This window comes from Macaca nemestrina, chromosome 1 (genome assembly GCF_043159975.1).
Source record: "Macaca nemestrina isolate mMacNem1 chromosome 1, mMacNem.hap1, whole genome shotgun sequence".
Classification (NCBI taxonomy): domain Eukaryota; kingdom Metazoa; phylum Chordata; class Mammalia; order Primates; family Cercopithecidae; genus Macaca; species Macaca nemestrina.
In genome coordinates this window covers 113,974,094-113,987,718 of record NC_092125.1, presented here as the reverse complement: position 1 = coordinate 113,987,718, position 13,625 = coordinate 113,974,094, and the positions used below count along the sequence as shown (strand labels likewise).

At 39.9% G+C, this 13,625-nt stretch overlaps 2 protein-coding genes across 13 annotated transcripts in view; one reads left to right on the top strand and one right to left on the bottom strand.

The window, feature by feature from the left end:
- LOC105479087 (tryptophanyl tRNA synthetase 2, mitochondrial) overlaps positions 1 to 4,149 on the bottom strand; it is a 125,340-nt gene extending 121,191 nt beyond the window's left edge. For 4 of the 9 annotated variants that reach the window (XR_011617584.1, XM_071086924.1, XM_011736889.3 and 1 more), the window contains exon 1: positions 4,034 to 4,149. Coding sequence is in view for 5 of the 9 variants with exons in the window: in XM_071086924.1 (XP_070943025.1) it covers positions 4,034 to 4,123 (90 nt within the window). In the remaining 4 variants the exon portion in view is untranslated. Of the gene's footprint in view, positions 1 to 3,751; positions 3,943 to 4,033 lie in introns of all 9 variants that reach the window. The other 5 variants (XR_011617578.1, XM_011736887.3, XR_011617587.1 and 2 more) reach the window with 4 other exon arrangements.
- Positions 4,150 to 4,153: 4 nt separating this feature from the next.
- LOC105479088 (uncharacterized) overlaps positions 4,154 to 13,625 on the top strand; it is a 157,641-nt gene continuing 148,169 nt past the window's right edge. For 2 of the 4 annotated variants that reach the window (XM_071086973.1, XM_071086981.1), the window contains exons 1-2: positions 4,154 to 4,294; positions 5,236 to 5,292. In XM_071086973.1, coding sequence (XP_070943074.1) covers positions 4,154 to 4,294; positions 5,236 to 5,292 — 198 coding nt within the window. Of the gene's footprint in view, positions 5,293 to 13,625 lie in introns of all 4 variants that reach the window. The other 2 variants (XR_011617600.1, XR_011617599.1) reach the window with 2 other exon arrangements.

Genomic DNA, 13,625 nt, shown 5'->3' with positions numbered 1-13,625 from the left:
ACACCTTTATTTGCCACGAGAGATGAAGTAACCTCATCAAATTGTCAGAGTAATCAACTAGCAAAATTCCCAGATGGTTGTAGTAGCTCTTGAACACATACCATGCCGATTAGCTCATGTTGCATGTTGCATGAACAATACATGGCAGAGAAAAGCTAAAAGTCAGTGGAAACACTACCCCAATTTAATGTCATTAACAATGCAGAAACCTACAGTAACAAATACTAATTGCAAAATATGGAATGAAATGCCTACATTAAATCTTACCATCCTAATTCCACCATTGTGTGACATTGGGCAAGTTACTTAACTAAAGACTATTTCTTCACGTTTGAAATAAGGTGGCAATACCTGCCTCAAGGTCTTGTTATGAACAATATCTCTTCGCAGTATTCTTGCCAAAAATCCATAACCTCAGTCTAATCACAAAGAAAAATCAGATAAACCTAAACTGAGAGACATTCTACAAAATAACTGACCAGTTCTCTTCAAAAGTGCCAAGGTCATGAAAGAGAAAATGTATAGATTAGAAAACACATGAAAGCAAAATGCAATGTAGGATCCTGGATTTGATCTTGGACTAAGTAAAGGGACAGTGAAAATCTAGTGAAATTTGAACTAAGTCTGTAGCTAAATTACTATTTTTGTACCAACATTAATTTCTTGATTTTGATAACTGTATTATGATTATTCAAGACAAAGCTTGGTGAAGGGTACACAGAAATTCTCTGTACTAATTTTGCAACTCTGTAAATCTAAAATTATTTTTAAATTAAAAAAATTTAAGTCTTGTGAGAATTAAATACAGGGTCCAAAATTTTAAACCATGCTTTTTTTTAAGACATAATTCTTCATCTAATGGCTATACTTGGCAATTGTTAACAGCAAGAACATTATGTGAATACTGGCCAAACCCAGGCTAGGCACTGCTAATAATGAAGCATGTTCAACTGCAATAAAATGTGGACACTCTATCATACTTCAACTGAATAACAAATATTTTTGCAAAAATCTAACCATCAGTATTTCACTCTTTGCACAACACTATCATGACTTAGTTCTTAAAGAAGTATGGATTCTGCGTTTGGCCAATGATGACAGGCTTAAATTTACCTAATACCATCAACATTTAAACAGAACATGTCAAGTCTTAATTCCTCTGACTCTATGACTATGCTCATCTTGTCAGATTTCAACAGTTTTCTGTCAGGCAACACCTGGCAAAATAAACCGTTTTCATATAAATTGTAGACATCCCATAATGAGTATGGAGTGATGTGCTGTTATTCCTGTTTCTCCCTAATTTTTATTTTCAACTTCAGTTTACATCTGGCCTTGAGAGATAAAAGCCTGCATCTGAGATAAGCAAAAATGCCCTATGTCAAGCTTTTCACCCAAGATTTTGTTTTAAAAAAGGAAAACACTAAAAACCATTAAAACAACCTAGGAATCACAATACTTTATTAGTTAGAGTTTCTAACATAGCACTGCTATGGCTCATTCACTTTTGCTTCACAACTCAGGGAGTAAGTGCACAGCCAAGGCCAATAAAAACTAACGTGGCTATTTCTTGGTTTTTGATAGAACCATTCATATGATAAATATACATTTTTTCCCATTATACTAGTCTTGCAAAATAATCTTTGTTTTCTACAAAGGTTATGAGATATAATAAAAATGTCTAATGCATCTGGTTTAAGAATCCAGTGCCTCTTTCACATATTTCTGCATCTGTTCACAAAATCCCTTTGACTTCAAAGGAAGCTTTTCAAGAGAAAAAGAAGATACATACAGGATAAGTGGCCATAAATTTTTAGTAGTCCTTTTCTAAGGCCATTTTAATAATGGCACTGTGGGACAAGTATCTTCCCCAGAAACCTAAAATATCACAAATGGTATTAATGACTAAAGATTTGTACAAAGATTTATGATTTCAAAACTTTTTTCTGGTTATAAAAAAGTGTGTCTTCAATTTAGACATGTGAAAAATATGGAATGCTGTAAAAGGAAACAAATAACTTTTAACTCACTATTTAGGAAGGCCAAAGCAAAATTTAAAAGTTATAAAAGTTTGTTCCCTTCCAGTCTTTTTTTCTACGTATATGTTTATATAAACACTTATATATAAACATAACACTGTAATAACACTATGAACACAATTTTGTGTCTTAGTCTTTTGAAAGACCACATTAATTTTTCAAACCATCATTTTAAATGACTGAAATTATATGTAGATTTACACTTTAAAAAAATACTCCCACATTTAATTCTTATTCTACTCAAAGCTAAATTAAATGTTTAGAAACATTCATCTGTACTGGAAATTCTACATCTTGAAACAATCTAGATTAATAATTAACTTTAATAGCCCTATTCATAAATGCCACTGCAACAATAGTAGAGGTTTAAGAAATTTTTTCTTTAGCATTTATAATGACTTAGTGTCTTAAACTTCCCTGGGCGGTCTTTAGCAGGCTGTAGTTTTTTTCTTTTTTTCTTTTTTCTCTTTGATTCTCTATTCTCAAGACATCTTCAATTCTTTAGTTTGGAATAAGGCTTAGCTACTTTGATAACACAGGTGTTAATGTGCTATTAATTATAAATAATCAGCTAATTCTGCTTCTGCAGAATCAAACCCTCAAATTGCAAGAAGAGGAATTCTTGATAAATTTATCTAATTTTTGATAAATTTATCTAATTGTCTTGCCTAGCATTGCTGCTGAAAATTAAAGTAACATTTGAATAGTTGTTTGTTGACAAGGAGCTTTCTGGTAATATATTAATACATTAGCTTATAAGAATTTTGAGAGGCTCACATCAATAAAAAAACGGAAGTTCAAAAAATTTATGACATGATTAGAAAAATAAGTTGAACTTAAATCTTGGTTTCCATAATTACTCTCATTGGCTTTGTTTTGGCTTCATAATCATGGAACTATAGATTTCCCAGAGCTTGAAGGAACATTAACATGTCAATCAGTCCAACTCTTCCTCCACTCAATATGAGAAAAAAAAGAAAAAAAAACGTCCCAAAGAGATTGACTCCTCACACAGCTATCAAGCGGCAGACCAAACCTTTGACCTCTAGGCTACCTTCCAGTCTAGCTCTCAACACAACAGTTACAATAGGTGTGACATCCTCACACCTACGCATTATAGCAATGAATATGCAAACGACGCCAGGAAATTACATTATCACGTTCTCTCCTTTCCCTCTAGTTCCCAGAAGCTATCTCCCGTAGACATCGTATGTCAAAGTGCTTGCCACTGAGACTGCACTTGGAAGACGTTTGGTAAAAGCCTGAATAACAGAAAGAGTATCCCTTCCCCCTGACTTTTTTGCTTTGAGGGTAAAATTCCAAATATTTAAGACAAATCCCAATAAGACCAGGCCGTGACATGGTCTCCATACGACGAGATTAATGGTAACGGCAGTGCTGTCAAGCGCAGGACAGGACGAACTCTGTGGCAGCTTGCGGTCACTCTTTCACCTGCTAGATACAGCAGTGCTGTGGAGTCACGAGAAGCAACCAGAATGGAAGAAGGACTGACACTTGCTCAAGTACCACACTGCCAATCTGCTGCCCGGACCTAAGCCGCCCAATGCCTAACAAGACTTCCCTAACCTCTCCGATAGCCCCTTAGCTTGTTGTTAGGGTAAGGAGGATAAAAACAGTAATAGGACCACGATAAGAAGAGCAGTCTCTAAAACAACCGGTCTCTGAAAACATCACAGCTAGGGTAGCCTCACCGCGTTGCCCGGCAACAGCGGCGGCGCTCGGCTCCCAGAACTGCAGGCGGCCTCAAGACGTCAGGAAGCGGCGCGCTTTTTCCACCAAGGGACCTTTACGTCATCACGTATCCTTGCAACGTCACTACGCTCTGAGTAGGCCGGCAGTCATAGGCGAGTAGACCTTAGGCGAGAGAAGGCACGTACTTTCCCTAAGAAGCGGGAGGAGAGAAATAGAGGGCAGTGGGATGAGAAGAACCTCGCGCGTGGGAAGCCGTGGAGGGAAGGGCCGTCTTTGGTTACCTGGGGAGCGGGAGCAGCTGCGGATCCTTTATGAAGTGCCCGGATGAACCTCCAGCACCCACGCGCTTTCCGCATTGAGTGCAACGCCATCTTGAGAAGGGCGGAGCCGTCTTGTTCGTAATGACGTCTGTTCAGAGAGCCAATCCCAGTCTCGCGACTCCTGCTTGCTGGGCGCGGCCCGGGCCTCCAGGCGGCGCGGCCCGGGCCTCCAGGCTCCGCGGCGCAGCCGCTATCAGGCGGAGTGCAGTTTTTACCGAGCAGGTGGGGACAGGAACGAGGTGGGGCTTTAGTGATTTTCCCTGGATTCCATGTCTGCATCAGCCTTCCTGGAAGGAGAATCTCTTTGGGGATTATTAGTAGCAGCGCTTTAGACTGGGAAGAAAGTCAAGTAGGCTGCCTTTCTCATCTTAACTTTGTGAAGGCAACCTTAAAAAAGTTTGTTTAGGAACTCCCAGTTCTTTTAGAGGGCAATGTAAGTGGTCTTTTTAGACGTATGTGGCCTCATTTCCCCTTTTTTTTTTCTTTGAGACAAGGTCTCACTCTCGCCCAGGCTGAAGTGCAGTGGCGCGATCTCGGCTCACTGTAACCTCCGCCTCCCAGGCTCAAGCTGTTCTGCCTCAGCCTCCTGAGTAGCTGGGACCACAAGGGTGCGCCACCACGCCCGGCTAAGTTTTGTATTTTTGGTAGAGACAGGGTTTCACCATGTTGCCCAGGCCCTCTCAAACTCCTGAGCTCAAGCCAAGCCATCTGCCTCGGCCTCCCAAAGTGCTAGGATTACAGGCATGCACCACCGCACTGGGCATATGTGGCCTTATTTCATTCGTCCTGTGAACTTTGTTGAGCCCTACCGTAATGTGCTAGGCACTGAAAGTACAAAGACATATCTTGCCTTCAAGATGTGTACAGTCTAATAGAGTATCGGATAAATAAATGATGTACACTTAATAGGTGTTAAAGAAGCAAACACCAAGTTTTGAGGAGGAGTGGTTAGGACTGGGGTGTTTCAACCTAATTAGGAAAGACTGCAGGAAGGTTATACCTGATGGAAGAAATTGTTTTGTTTGGGGTTATGATAAAATTTAATACAGTTCTCCTGCTTCTGTTAATTCACCTAAAAATCGCCCAGATTTACGAGTGTTTCAGTAAAAATATAACTGGAAGAAATTAATGAGGATTCCTTTATGTGTTTTGTTATAATTCAGCCAGCTACTGAAAATTACCAAGGAGAGGTAGGAGATAAGGAGCTGAAATCTACCAGGGTAAGACAAAACAGTAAATTAAAACCGTATAGTATAATCTTGTAGGTATACAAAGTACTGGTGAAGTTCAAGTATAATTGGTGTAATTTAGAAGTGAGCAGAAAAGGGATGAAGGCAAAAAAAAAAAAAACAAAACCCTAGGAAATCAAGTTACAGCCTTCAACAAAACTCATCAGTTTGGTTTTGGCTGTTAAATTTGAGGTGCTTGTAGTACTTCCAAAATGTGGTGCCCATTAAATAGATACATGGGTCTGAAGCTCAGAAGCGATATGAACTACAGAACAGATGGTACTTGAAACCAAGGAAATCCTTGAGACCACCAGATAGAGTTTGTGGAATGAAAGCAGCCAGATGATGGGAATAAAGGAGCCAAGAGGTGTTGTAGAACCCAAAGAATGTGGTATTACTGAGACCTTGGAAACAAACCTTGCCAGGGGAAAGGGGATGTATGTTATCCCTTGTAAAATGCAGTTTAATAAATGCCCTACATGTTTTACTCATACATAGAGGAAAGCATTATAGTACAGTTTTTTACATATATTTTATTTATTAGATTATATGACCCTAGCAATTAGCAAGGTTAGATTTCTGACATCCTTAGCCATCTAGATAGCAAGATAAAACCTAGCAATAAGACTATGGTGCACCAAAAGCTGTCAAAGTGTATACCTACTTTATTTCTTCAAGAAGTAGTTCTTAGTCTTATCTGCAAACTCCCATGACCAATAATATTTTCGTGGGACGTATTTCCAAGACATAGTCCCACTAAAAAAGGTGGAACTTCAGACCACAAGTTTGATAACTTCAGTATCCTGATTTTTAAAATCAGAAATATTTGCTAATTTTTAGACTTTGTTAGAAGTAATAAATTGTGTTTTGCACCTTGGTGGTCACCTGGTAACTCTCAGGTGTCACTCAGTCAGCCTTGCTTCTTGGACAAGGACTATAGTTTATATTTCTAACATCTCCCCCAGCACCTAGAATAGTCTCTTGTGCAGAGTAGGCACCTCTTTTAAAAGTAAATTGGATTTGAACAAATTACACAGCTTATTGTCAGCGATTGATATGCTTTTAACCACTGGAAGGAAGTTAACAGAAAAGACACAGGATGTATTAAAAATGAACCAGTTCTGTCTACTTTTGTACTTTTTCACAGTAAGCGTTTTGGTGTTGGGGAAAGTATGACTACAAAGCTCACCATCTTCTAAGAGGAGGAATATATTCAGCTCAGTATATTTAACTTAAGTTTTTAATAATGGTAACCGTGACTCCTCTGGGAAAGATATATTATTCAATGTATGTTTAAAGAACAAACCCGTAATACACTTTTGAAATGTTTTCATACAAAATGGTTAACATTTAAAAGTGTATATATATCATGGGCTGGGCATGGTGGCTCACACCTGTAATCCCAGCACTTTGGGAGGCCGGGGTGGGCAGATCTCTTGAGGTCAGGAGTTCCAGACCAGCCTGGCCAACATGGTGAAACCCCATCTCTACGAAAAATACAAAAATTATCCGGGCATGGTGGTGTGCGCCTGTAGTCCCAGCTACTCGGGAGGCTGAGACACGAGAGTTGCTTTAACCAGGGAGGCAGAGGTTTCAGGGAGGCCAGACTGAGCCACTGCATTCCACACTGGGCGACACAGCAAGACTGTCTCAGAGAAAAAAAAAAAGAAAGAAAAGTGTGTATTATGCAGTTGGTTATATGGAAAATTCTCCTATGGAATACTTCTTTCTCCAACAGTGTTGTTTAAATGAAGCACCACTGTATTTAATGACAGTATTTTACCACTGCTATCATTTGAGTAAGCTAAAGAACTTTGGTAAAGTGAGATATAAATGTTGTATTGAGAGCAGACTTTAAACATACCTAAGATTAAAAACTTCTATAGTCCTATTCTTATAGCATGAACTATGTGTCTGCATATGTTCATGCTTACAATTTTGAACACTTGTTTAAATTTTGATTTCTCATCAACACTTTTACTTTATAGTAAGTTCTGGTAATTTTGTTCTCTCCTTAACATTCCCTGCAAATCCTCTCTTGCTAGAAACAACAGATTAAAACCAGACTGGCAGTTGGGAAATGGTTTCTATTGCAACCATGTGTGTCAGAAGAAAGGATTAGGTTTCCTTGTCCAAGAACATCAAGGGGAACCTCCACCTCTGCAGACACACCTCTATTCCTTAGTAATGGAGAGTTTATACCTAGTTAGATTTAAATGGGATAAGGGAAGAGTTTAAATCCATTCTTAGCTCAAGCAGTATAATCAGCCCTCAAGTCTCAAAGTATCCAATTTTGTTTCTCTAATTTAATTCTAAGTGTCAGGTTGGTATTAGATGCTGATCAAGGTGATGGAGATTTGCCCTCACATTTATTCACTTAAAGAAGAATTTTGCAGACTGCAAAGACTAGATGGCAGTTGTCTTCAAAACTTACTTAAAGCACAATTCATTCACCCCTGACCTTTCATTTATATTGAATATGTTTTTTCAAATATAGAAGAGATTCCATAATAAAAGCAAACAAACCTCTCTCTTCATAATTATGGGGTACAGTTCTCTGTACGTGTTCTCTGACCATGCCATCTTATGCTGGACCTATTATAAGGACCCAAATTAAAGTAAGGCAGATCCTGCTTTTGAGTGAGATAACTTCCAAGAGTCATTAAAGTATGTGGGAAGCTGTAATAATGATTATTCTTTTTTTACCTTTGGCTTAACTTTAGTTCCTCCTCTTATTTTATAACTGATGAAAACTGATCCACAGATATTAAGTACCTTGACCAAAATCACACAAGTAAAAGCAAGAATGAAAAGAACCTTCAGTCGGGTGCAGTGGCTCATGCCTGTAATCCCAGCACTTTGGGAGGGCGAGGTGTGCGGATCACCTGAGGTCAGGAGTTTGAGACCAGCCTGGCCAACATGGTGAAACCCCGTCTACTGAAAATACAAAAATTAGCCAGGTGTGGTGGCAGGTGCCTGTAATCGCTACTCAGGAGGCTGAGGCGGGAGAATCACTCGAAACTGGAAGGCAGCAGTTGCAGTGAGCCAAGATTGTGCCGCTGCACTCCAGCCTGGGCAACAAGGGCGAAACTCCATCTCAAAAAAAAAAAAAAAGAAGAACCTTCATCTCCAGATGAGTGTTCTACTTTGACACCATGGTAAAGCTGAAGAGGCTAAAGCTAGGGCCAGTCCAAATGGGGAAAGGTTCCACATAAAGCCACATCCTTGTGTTAGGCTTCAAAGTCAGAACAAGCAAGTATCCTATTTTTAAAGGCTGATACTCTCATCTCCACCCCTAATGTAAAAAAATGTTTTCTTTCCCTAGTAGTTTTTGGGAGAGAGCAAATTATAGCATCTTATTGTAAGGACAATAATCAGAAGCTCATCTTATCTTTGGGAAGGCTTAAAGGGTTTTTTAGGGAGCCATCATTATCACTTTATTTCTGGAAGAAAGAGCAAAATGCAAGAAGAGACTAAGTGATGTGAATAGCAAAATGGGATTTTTCTCAGAGTACTTTTTTCTTAAAATTAAGGGGCAAGGCCACACTCTGTATTGCCAGGTTCGGCTTCTTGCCTTAAGGACAGTTTTCCACCCCGCAACAGTGAAGATATTTTGATGAGAGTTAAGGTGGGGAAGGTGGGTAGAGAGTCAGAACAGATACAAGTGAATAACATGCATGAAAACTGACTCCGTTACATGTAGAGTTGTTAGTGTGCAGAACCAGGAGGAATACTGATTACATAGCAATGTTACAGGCCCCAGGATTCCTGTTTATATTTAATATTTTCTCTCCATACTCTTACAAATGGTCATTTCAACATTAGAGAACAGGTCTTTAAAAAAGGCAGAGAATTGCTCCCTTGTGTATGGATCTAGAATAGAGAATAATTTGGGAGAATTGTAAGACTATTTCAGTGTTCCTTATCCCCATTTTTCATCCTCAGTCTTAGGACCTGTATCCCATAGAGGAAATACAACTTTAAAATGAGGAAAATTAAACTTTTGAAAGTGTATTTTATTTTGTTGTCTCTCTTTGCATGGTGTATCTTTTCTACTTGGTATGGCCCTAAAGACAAGATCCTTATACTATCTGTACACTTACTCTATTTTAAAATCACCATCCTTTGCTCCCAGCTACTTTATAACTTGGGGGAGCAGGGTTTGCAATTCAAAGCTTATCTTTTACAAAAAGAACTTTAACAAGATCTCCAAAAAGCTCCCTCGAGTGGCTTTTAGATAGGCTCTTTTCTGTTTGTCTTTGTAATCAAACTACATTAGATTCCATCCAACACCCTGTCTTCTAGTATGATGCTATGATCCTAGGTGTGACTACTGAAAGTAAAACATAATGCTTAGATCTTGATATTTATAAAAACATTATTAAAAGATATCTTTGCCTCTCTAAAAATAGGGTCTTGACCTAACTGTCTCAGTCAAATTCCACTTCAGCCCATGAGATTTCACTGGACTTCCCCAGATTCATTGACAACTGCAATCAACCATATTTTTCTTTACTTTTTCTCCTCAGTAAGTAGAACTGAGCATGATCTTGGAGAAAATCAGCATGCATTACTGATCTGTGAACCATTCACCCTTCACATGCTTCTTTTTCCGTGTATGTGCCTCTTTTTCCTTGTGTGTAAAGTGAGGGGAAGAAAGAGGAGGGCTACATGACACCATTGTAACTCTTGTGTTTCAAGACACTCGTTTCTGCCTTGTCTCAGATTACAGTCATTTAGAAATACAGAAATAGGTATTATAGTCAGAATCCACATTTTAGAGTATATCTGCTGACCCCATGTCTGTGGAAGATACTGAGATGCAGGTTCTGAGAATGGGCCTCAAAATTTTTCTCAAGACTGTGCTCCAGGAAGCTATGTTCAACCAAGTGAAATTGCCCCTGCTTGTCATCCTAGCATAGCAGGTTTCCATTTATGAAAGACAGAGAATATGCAACTCTCAGCCACCTGAATATGAAGTGGCTTTCCACAGATCTCTTTTTGAAGGGTAGGTGGGAAGAATATCTTGACCTGTTTTCGTTCTCTGTAGCAGGTCCTCTAGCTCCCAACTGTATTACTTTTGGCTTGTTCTCAGAAATATGCTTCTTTTGTAATCGGCAGTCACAATGATTTGTGTGCCAGCTGCTAGCCTAAGAGAGAGTTCCAGAAGAGGGCTACCTAACAGGTGCTGTGGCATTTAGAAGAGGAATGGAACCACTGTCTACCCACAGCTTGTAGGTGTGGAGAACAAAGTATATGTGTGTTGGAGAGATGGTGGGTGGGAAATTACCCCTGCCTCTCTCTCACACTTTGATCTTCTGATCTTTTGGTTACTCCCACTTGATGAACCTCAGAGCAAAGGAGTATGACTTATCCAGTCTGTAAAGGTCAGTCCCTCTGCCAGCCCCTTCCCCAGATGCACAGAACAAAATGCAAAATGATAGACAATGGATCTGAATGAAAATATTCACTGTAGAGCTATCTATTTACAGAACTAGGAATATAACTAAAAATGATAAAAACCAAAATCATCTTAGGATAACTTTTTAAACAGGCATTAAACTTCTTAAAGGAAAGAACTTTATCTTCATCTCTGACTTAGAGTACTAGGCACATCCAAGACGGACTCATCAGTGCTGTACGTGGAAACTGAGAAAAAAAAAGAGGGAGCTCAATAAATATTGGCAAACTGGTTAAATGAACAAAACACATGCGAGGGAGAGGAGGGAAATGTGCAATGGGATATTTTAGATAGTGCAGAGAGTTGGGAAAAAAATTTTTTTTGAGCCTAAGAAACCCTGGAAGCATTTTTTAATTCTCTACTACATGCTTGCTTTCTTGTGGTTTGCTCTTTCTGCTAAAAAGCAGAATGCATAAAACATTCTGATTAGTTAAGGGTTATTACTTAGGTTCCAAATAATGTTTCACATATAAATCTAAATTACTACTCTTCCTCCATTCTGCTTCCCTTTCTGTTTGGTCAAATCCCTGTGGGAGAGAGTAGCATTCCTGTGGTGGGTAAAATAATTTCTATGGAAATTTTTCAAAATGCAATTTCTCTAAACATGTGAAGATATGATTTATTTCTGGATTCAGTCCTTGTGCTTGCATCATTTTCCAATTTATCATCAAGTTCTCTGTGTGCCAGTTCTGTGTTTAAGGATCTGTTCATATCAGTTGTAATCTAAGAGAGTAAACTTCCACTAGGAGGATTGAAGCAGAAAAGGAGAAAATGTGTCCCAGAAGGCAATGGGTGCACTGAAAAGAAGATGGGACTTTATTCCCGTCCTAACACTGCTGTAGGAAGTAAAGTGACATTGGAAAGTCCTGAACTTTGCCACTTTTTTTTTTTTTTTTTTAGACCGAGTCTCACTCTGTTGCCCAGGCTGGAGTGCAGCGGAGTGATCTGGGCTCACTGCAACCTCTGCCTCCTGGGTTCAAGCAATTCTCCTGCCTTAGCCTCCTGGGTAGCTGGGATTTCAGATGCCTGCCACCATGCCTGGCTAATTTTTGTATTTTTCGTAGAGATGGGGTTTCACCACGTTGGCCAGATTGGTCTCGAACTCCTGATCTCAAGTGATCCACCTGCCTCAGCCTCCCAAAGTGCTGGGATTACAGGCATGAGCCACAGGGCCCAGGCAACTTTTGAACCTTTTTGTGCACGTATGTGTCTGAAAAGAAGTGAGAATGTTTGAACCAAATGCCTCTCAAGGTTCCTTCTAGCCATTAACATATAAGCTTATGCTCATGTAGGTGTTGTTGCATTTCTAACCCAAGGACTGCCCAGTACTTTGGAAATACAGGTTACTGAGTGGAATTATCCTGCTCTTTTGATAGAGGATCCCACTGGCACCTCAATGATTCTTTGATTGTTATATCATGAATTTGTGGAAGACCCAGAAACCGTGTCTTGGATAGTCTAGCGTTGGAGGAATTGAATCAAATTATGACTAACTTGAAGAAAAAATTTTGTTAGAAAACATTAGATAATAAATTCAAAATAAAGGAGAAATAAAGAGTCTTCTAATATTATTACGTGCATCTCTTGGTGGGGATTGGAGGGGGGCACAGTTTGGGAGCTAGTATTGTGGGAGAGAGCCTGGAGGGAAGAGTAAGATCTGGAAGAGATGGGAAAACCATTTATCACTAAAGCTTGTCAGGCAAAGGCACTAGTACTTGTATTCATTCATACTGTTCACTCATTTAAAAAAAAAATCATTTAATGCATTCTTACTGCATGTCCATGAAACTAAAGCACTGAAAAGGTAATTTTTATGTTATCCGAGTACCACATACGATACTTCTTACGTATTATCAAATGTATCACCTTTTCTTGGCTCTAGTTTCCTATTTCCCACTCCAAAACCTCAGAGACATGCAATTGGAAAACCACCTTTCTTTCCTCCCTCCCTCACTGCCATCCTGCCCACATGTGTTGACCAACTCCGATTAACATGGTTGTGTCTAGGATGCTGGCGCTCCATGGAGGATTAAAACGTGGATCCCACCATAGAAAAGCTGAGTATTGCAGGGAGGATTTCTTAAAAACTTAAGAAATACAATAGGAAAATAGGTGCCATTCCAGAGCATGAGCATGATAGTATGAACTCAAGTCCCCTATTATTGTTTTTATTTTATTTTTTTGAGACAGAGTCTCACTCCATTGCCCAGGCTGGAGTGCAGTGTTACAATCTCGGCTCAACGCAACCTCCACCTCCCGGGTTCAAGCGATTCTCCTACCTCAGCCTCCCGAATAGCTGGGATTATAGGCGCCTGCCACGCCTGGCTAATTTTTGTATTTTTAGTAGAGATGAGGTTTCACCAAGTTGGGCAGGCTAGTCTCGAACTCCTGACCTCAGGTGATCCACCTGCCTCAGCCTCCCAAAGTACTGGGATTACAGGCATGAGCCACCACGCCCAGCCAAGTTCCCTATTTTTTTTTTTTTTTTTTTTTGAGACGGAGTCTCGCTCTGTCGCCCGGGCTGGAGTGCAGTGGCCGGATCTCAGCTCACTGCAAGCTCCGCCTCCCGGGTTTACGCCATTCTCCTGCCTCAGCCTCCCAAGTAACTGGGACTACAGGCGCCCGCCATCTCGCCCGGCTAGTTTTTGTATTTTTTAGTAGAGACGGGGTTTCACCGTGTTCGCCAGGATGGTCTCGATCTTCTGACCTCGTGATCCACCCGTCTCGGCCTCCCAAAGTGCTGGGATTACAGGCTTGAGCCACCGCGCCCGGCCCAAGTTCCCTATTTTTAAAAATATTAGCTACTAGATAATTTAGTATGAGTCCACACAACCACTGACAGTGAAAACAGGGACATACTTCT